The sequence below is a fragment of the Pterocles gutturalis genome, unplaced genomic scaffold (assembly GCF_000699245.1).
Source record: "Pterocles gutturalis isolate BGI_N339 unplaced genomic scaffold, ASM69924v1 scaffold147, whole genome shotgun sequence".
NCBI lineage: Eukaryota > Metazoa > Chordata > Aves > Pterocliformes > Pteroclidae > Pterocles > Pterocles gutturalis.
The window spans coordinates 1352-8665 of NW_010109792.1; the positions used below are offsets into that span (position 1 = coordinate 1352).

At 41.6% G+C, this 7314-nt stretch overlaps 1 protein-coding gene across 1 annotated transcript in view; it reads right to left on the reverse strand.

Moving 5' to 3' along the window:
- Positions 1 to 1386: 1386 nt before the first annotated feature.
- The window catches only part of ATP10A (ATPase, class V, type 10A), a gene marked incomplete at both ends in the record, with an annotated part of 34854 nt that continues 28926 nt past the window's right edge, over positions 1387 to 7314 (reverse strand). The window contains 2 exons of the mRNA XM_010073068.1: positions 1387 to 1512; positions 5961 to 6037. Of these exons, the coding sequence (XP_010071370.1) occupies positions 1387 to 1512; positions 5961 to 6037 (203 nt within the window). The remainder of the gene's footprint in view (positions 1513 to 5960; positions 6038 to 7314) is intronic.

Here is a 7314-nt window from a genome sequence, read left to right on the forward strand (position 1 = left end):
GCACTGGGGGTAGGAGCACAGATGTTCAACATCATACAGGATCAAGCCTTAAAACTCAGGCACTTGAACACCAGCATATATTTCACTGTCGTACTTCAACAGGTGGATCTCCACTCACTGCAGCGTTATTTAAATCTGTTTGCTATTCCAGACTCAGGCAGCAGTTCAGATTTCCCAAGTCTCTTCTTCCTTTTGTATCTGGAAGGGTGCTTGCACACATACCACAGAAGGAATTGTATCATGCTTGTATTAACACAAAGTTCATTATTTCTTTAGCTCCTTTAGGTATTCCTATGATGTTCAAAATTTTGAGCAAATGATGGTCTTTTCCTGATAGAATACCTACCTCCAGACTGAGATCAGACAGGGATTGGTCAGGCCAAGAGGAATTTACATTAGAAAGTTGCCACCGATTAAAAAACTGAGGATTAGATTAAATTTGGAAAGCAATTTTTACAAAATTGAGAGCTGTGGTTTGTGGTTTTTTTTTTTTTTTTTTTAATTTTTTTTTTTCTGATACTGAGCATAAAATTCACTCTCCTGCTCACAGTTCACACATTACCCTCCAGAGCAAACAGAGGTCTGAGAGCTCTGGCTCTCCTCTTTTTTCCTGCCTCTTCATATCCCTTGCTCCCAAGGTGATTTGTAGGTGTTGCAAGTGTGCAGATCTGTGTGCCTGCCAGTGACTCCCACCCAGCTGATGGAATTCTGGGTTGTCTTGTTAGGCAGTCTTCAATCAATCATCTTTACTCCAAGATAAATGCAAAGGGCTTTTGTTAGGGCCAAGGAGTTGAGCTGCTACTGGCTCAGTGGCCAGTACTGGTCTAACTGTTTCATACACCAGGGAGGAAATGCAGACTCGTAGTCTTTCTTTACCATGGTGCGCTTCCTTTCTAACAAACTCTTTTGGTTATTTGGGAGTAAGATAAGTAAAAAAACCTCTTCCCAATCTCTATATCTGAGACACAGAGAGGACTTAAATTATCTCAAGTCACTAGGGAATATACGTATAGTGACTCAGAAGCAACGACAACATAGAGTCAGGAAAACACACTCAACTGCTACTTTGGACCAATGCTGGATGGCTTTGGCATTAAAAAGACTCCTGTGTCTAGCCAGCCAAATTCTGCAAAACTGCTCTATAAAGAAACTTTTCTTAAGCAGTGCTTATTATTTGTGTTACCTAATTTGCACATTCAGCAGCACACTGTAGCTGTTACGGAGGGGGTCCTGTATTTCTGAAAATGGCAGCCAGCTGTTGTTCAACTCTGCAAATTTCTTTGCAGCTTATTTATAAACCATTTGAAGGCTGACCTAACGCTCGCTTAGCACAAAATAAACCCTGGAAAAATGTGGTGCCATAAAGCTGCCAAGTCAAACACTTACTGCATTTTTGTAGAAGAAATACAGCACCATGTTGGCGAGTCGGGAATAACACCAGTGGCCATGAACAAGCAAGAGCTTCTCCAAATGCCGGAACCTTGGGATTGCAAAGTCGCTTGCCATCACCGCCTTTAATGAAAGAAAAGTTGGAATAATTATTGTAAAGCATCACTTTTGACACCAACAGTGAATCTAGTCATCTTCCCAATCCATACAGTCAATGGAAATTGTACTGACGAAGATTTAAATCCATTACAGTGCATCTGAAATGCAGATATTGCCACATTGATTTGGAATACCCGTGAGCAAATCCAGCAACTTGGCAGAACATGCAAGGTGACCCGGTCCTCGCCCAAAGGAGATTACAGTCTGTGTTCCAGATGGTAACAAGCAGCAGCAAAAAGCAAGAGGTGGGAGAGCGGCTGCCGATTACAGTTGCATGAGCATGAAGGCTGGGGGCCCAGATGTAGACGTCTTGGTGCCTGAAACAGCTTTCTCTGTAAAACTACAGGGTACTTACAGGGCAAAATGAATTTCCAGAGAATAAAGTAAGAAAAGCACAATTAAGTGGTTGTAACATAATTACTGGACTTTAAAACACAAAGCAATAAAAATATTAGTTTTAACTAACATTTGTAATCCTGGCTTATAAAGTTTGCTTGGCTGTCCTGAGATATCAGTATGTTGACAGATTTTTAAAATTGCATGTTTTCTAAAACTAACTGTGAAAGAAAGATCACACTAGATCAGATTCCTCAGGGACCGTGCAGACTGCCAAATCAGACTGACAAAATGAATCATGCCATTTCTCTCTACTTCTGACTAAAATTTAGGGTACCGTACATCTAGATGAGGCTTTCTTGTAAACGATGGTGTTATCACAGTTGCTTCATGATCCTTCCTATCCCTAGAATCACACTAAGATTTCATTTAATATTATTTTACATTTCATTTTCTATTTTGGTATCACCTTCTCACAGTGCAGCAAAAACATGAGGAAAGGTGAAAACCTCCAAAGGAGCAACGTCTTCCTTGCACTCTGTAGGGTGTATTTTGGCTGTGTTTTTAAATGAGAGACATGTTTCCTTTTAATTTTCCTAATTCCTTTTCTTGGTAAATCATCTAAAGGGGTCAGTTTTCACAAGTAAGTGCTTGTAGAAGCTGTTAAAATAAAGTCTAAAACAGTATGCAAGAGAAGGTGTAATAAGGCACTGTAATGTAAACAGTAGATGTATATAAGCATTGGGAGGTTTTTTAATATGTTGACACATCCTTGGATTTCTCAGGTACTGAGATACACTTGTTATAACCTCCCTGCCCAGAACAGTCTGATGTGTCTTGCAGACATATAGCTATCTTGCAGTTTGAGAATAGAGCTGTGCTATGTCTGCTTCCTTGTCCTCCAGCCCAGCTCAGCCTATTCCAAAGTTGAAACAAAACTGTTAGCTTATTTTGATTTGTGCTTCTAGCATAGTACTTCACAACACACTATGAGAAGTGTTGGGGTGTTTTTTCTTTTTTTATTACACTTTGATTACAGTGAGGAATATAGTGAGGATGACAGTGTTATCCAATTACATTTGCATGTTTATTTTGTCTCAAAATATCTCCTTGATTTTCATATTTTTATTTTTTCTTCCAGCTTTTTCACAGGAAAAAGTGTTTCATGCTCCACATGCTTCCATAGAATGTGGAAAGAAAATAAATCAGAGAGTATTGCTGTTCTAGACATCTAAATGCTCAACGCCTTCTGAGTAACCGCATGCATAAGATTCTGACAGTTGTTTATAGTAAAGAGGCCTGCATGGTTCCTTAGGACCGTGCAGTAAAGGAAGGGATCTATAAACATTTTCCACTCTGTTGAACTTTAATTTAGAAAAAAAACCCAGGTAGTTTAATGGGTTAATGAGCAAATACCTTTCAGATTTGAATACACTGCAAAAGCCAGGGGCATTTGAGGACTGGTTATTGTAAGTGTATGAACTCAACTGAAAGTGGCATAACGTGGAGAGGAGTTAAAAAAATGCTACAAGCACTATATGTCTGCATTAGGAAAAGAAGTGATCTGAGATGAATACACAGATGATAGGAGCTGATAAGTTCATAAGAGATGAGCCTGAACATGAGCCAGCAGTGTGCCCAGGTGGCCAAGAAGGCCAATGGCATCCTGGCCTGCATCAGAAATAGCATGGCCAGCAGGAGTAGGGAAGTGATTGTGCCCCTGTACTCGGCACTGGTGAAGCTGCACCTTGAATCCTGTGTTCAGTTTTGGGCCCCTCACCACAAGAAGGACATTGAGGTGCTGGAGCAGGTCCAGAGAAGGGCAATGAAGCTGGTGAAGGGTCTGGAGCACAGGTCTTACAAGGAGCGGCTGAGGGAGCGGGGGTTGTTTAGTCTAGAGAAGAGGAGGCTGAGAGGAGACCTTATCACTCTCTACAGCTACCTGAAAGGAGGTTGTAGTGAGGTGGGTGCTGGCCTCTTCTCTAAAGTAACAAGTGATGGGACAAGAGGAAATTGCCTCAAGTTGCACCAGGGAAGGTTTAGGCTGGGTATTAGAAAAAATTTCTCCACTGAAGGAGTGATCAGGCATTGGAACAGGCTGCCCAGGGAAGTGGTGAAGTCACCATCCCTGGAGGTGTTCAAGAAACGTGTAGATGTGGTGCTTAGGGACATGGTTTAGTGAGTCAGGTGGTGTGGGTTGATGGCTGGACTTGATGATCCTTGAGGTCTTTTTCCAGCCTTAATGATTCTGTGATTCTATGAGATGATAAGACTCAGGGAGTTTGGGGCAGAGTTTTTTGGACTGATAGGCTTGGAAGGGACCCCACCCCAAAACAGTCACCTCTGGGCTCTCTGGAGCCTGGATTGCCTGCAGAGCGATACAAAGCTCTTGGATCCTGGTGAAGGCTGTGGAACAACAAATACACTTGATGTCTGCTTAATCCAAGATTTTATCTTCTCCTGTCCTCTCCAGCCATCAAAGGTGGACACAGACTCTATGGCTGGGATGTCATATCCATGATTAATATCTGAATATTTTTGTGGTAGCTTATTTCCAGTCTAATTTCCAGCTGCTAACATGTTTGGAGAAACATTTTTTTTCAATGGATTGCAGGCCTGAAATCTGTTTGAAGAGCACTGATGAACATCCATTTTTCCTGGAGATTACTTCGACTGGACCCACTGGGTAACTACAAGAAGAACATGTGTAACAGCTCTGCTGGGTCAGGCTGAAGCCCATCTTCCCTAGTAGCCAGCCTCCAACAATGGCCAAGAGAGGATGCCTTCAGAAGAGTATATGAATAAATAAGAAAAAAACACCTACTGACTTTTCTCCAGAGTACTGTCCTAGCTTCTGGTGATCTGCATGTCCAAAAATGCACAACGTTGACATCCAAATTCATAGCTCAGTTAAATTTTTGTTTCATAAATTTGTGTGTTGACCCAATTAAATTACAGAAATCCCATGGAATAAAATTCTATAGCCAACTTGTGTACTGCATGAAGATGGCCTTTCTTCACTTTGAGTAAAACATGGAGCTTGTGTTGCAAAAAATGCAATGCGGGTCAGAGAACCACCCACCAGTAACTAAGTTAAGGGGCATGCTCATCTGGTCAGGCCCTCAGGATGGAAACACTTCCCATCTTCTTTGAAGAGCTCTTTGTCATATAGTCAGCTACTCTATTTTCTCATGCAATCAGGCTGCACCCAGCCCAAATACAAGGTGGAAGTGAGGTTCTTCCTCATTTTCTGTGTCCTACTGCCATGTCTGGTGCTAACACTGCAACTGAACTGCACTAGCAGTAGGGGAGGCAGAGGTAATAGGTAATACAGTAGGTAGTACATCCTGTACATATACATCCTCCCTTCTGGGGAGCAGAAAAGTGCCTCTTATACAGTGGTAAATACAGTAAGCAGGGGCTGAGCACATCAAAAGACCACAGGGCAAGTCCCCTTCTCTTGCTGTTCCCTGGGGTAGGAAATGGAGAGAAAATTAAGACTTGGAATAGTGTGTAGGGACCTGTGCTTTTGCAAAGCGCTGCAATTTTATCTTTCTTCATGGTTCAGCTGTCTGAATAGGCTGAGTGAGTGAGATGTGTGGGTGGCTGGGCTAAGGGTCACCACCACACCATGCAAATAAACTGCATCAGCTGGATGGGCTTGTGCACCTAGTCCACAGGAGAAATATACCCAAGCAATACAGGAGAGAGGAGAACAAAAGCCAGAATAAAGTGAACCTTTATTTCCTAAATAATGCATAGCTGTGCTTTCTTCCTCCTTTAAGCCAGTATTTAATAAATGATTTCTTAAAACACATAATGCTTAGAGGGATCTGATACATTGAATTTCCTGAGAAGGTAGCATGTTTAAACTCACCACAGATCTGAGAACAAACACAAGCTCAAACTCAAGCTGAAAGCATCCTTACGACACGCAACTGGCAATCCTGAGCACAACCTGACACTTCTCCTTTATTTGTGTTGGCTATCCAAAGGCAGCTTGGTCAAGCTTACATATGGAAAGTGCCTATTTCACCCTTTCATGGGAGTGCTTTTTGGTGAAAAAGCAACAGTACCTGCATGCCTTCTTGACCAGAGATCCCCACGCCAACATCTGCCACTTGGATCATGCTGACATCATTAGCACCATCACCTAAAGATGACAAGATACAGTTTTGTTGTCACTAGTAGAGCAGGAAGAATTAGCAGCAGCAAAGCAAAGGCAAAACAGTTGTTACTGAGTGTTCAGTGGGTATAGTAAGGGAAATGTGGGACAGGAAAGGATCCATCTTTGGAATATAAGGTTCACAGCTTGGTAAAGCTGCCAAGACGTTCTGATCTTTGTAGAATTTTTTATCACAGAAAAGTAAAAATAAAACAAATCCCTCTCTTTTTAGTAAGACCTAAAATTCAAGTATCAGGCCTGAACTGCAGAAATACTAAAACACTGAAAGGCTGAGAATGAGCTTCCCAATACTTCTGCTTCCTCATTAACTGTCTGCCTGCAATCAGGTATGACTAAGAATGAAATGTGCAAGGAGGCCTAAATCCAATGAGAATGTCTACACTGTAAAAATAAAATTAAGTTAAAAAGTAGATGAATACTTGACTTGGATTGACCAGTCTGAGATCATCACAGGTAGATTTAACTGCAGTGGCTGCACAGTCACCATCCTCTGCTTCCAATCATAGTGATAGGTGTCATAGAAAGGATACCAGAATGGGACATTTATCTTCTTCTTAACCTCTTAAATTTACAGTCAGTGTGCCAGTGGAAACTGAAACTGTATTAGCTGATGACAAGACACTTGATTTTAAACTTCAGTGAAGTGTACATTCACATCTCACTCCAGTTTCCCTGCTGTTGGCACATACAAGAGTGGTATCCACTCACCTGACAAAGATGTCTTTGTGACTGTCCAATACAACCACAAGTTAGCTTGTGTTGGTTAAAAGGGAGGACGTACACAATTAGGCTTTTGGGCCAGAGGAGGAGCTTGAGTTTAACTCATAGGCTCAAGATGCTCACAAAGAATGAAAACCTAAGCTGCCTAGTCTTCACTAGTGTTTTTAAGCATTCTGGATAATTCAAGTTAACCAGCCAGACGTTTTTGAAAACATATGCAAATGCTTATGCCCACAGTCAGTCAGCCAAAGACATAAATTCAGTACGAGAAAGGCATATTTGAGCTAGATATAATACAGTGAGCATGAGAATAATTACGATCAGCACACATTTGGTGATGGTGGATTTCACAGGAGTCTGGCAATTATTATATGCACTTAGGATTTCTCATGGGTAGGTCCAACCCACATGTGTTGCTGCTATGATTAACCAAGACAAGGAGATGAAAGCTAGCGTGTTTGTGACAATATATGCTACAATCACATCTTCTAATGCAACATGAGCCTAAACTTGGGCTAGGGAAA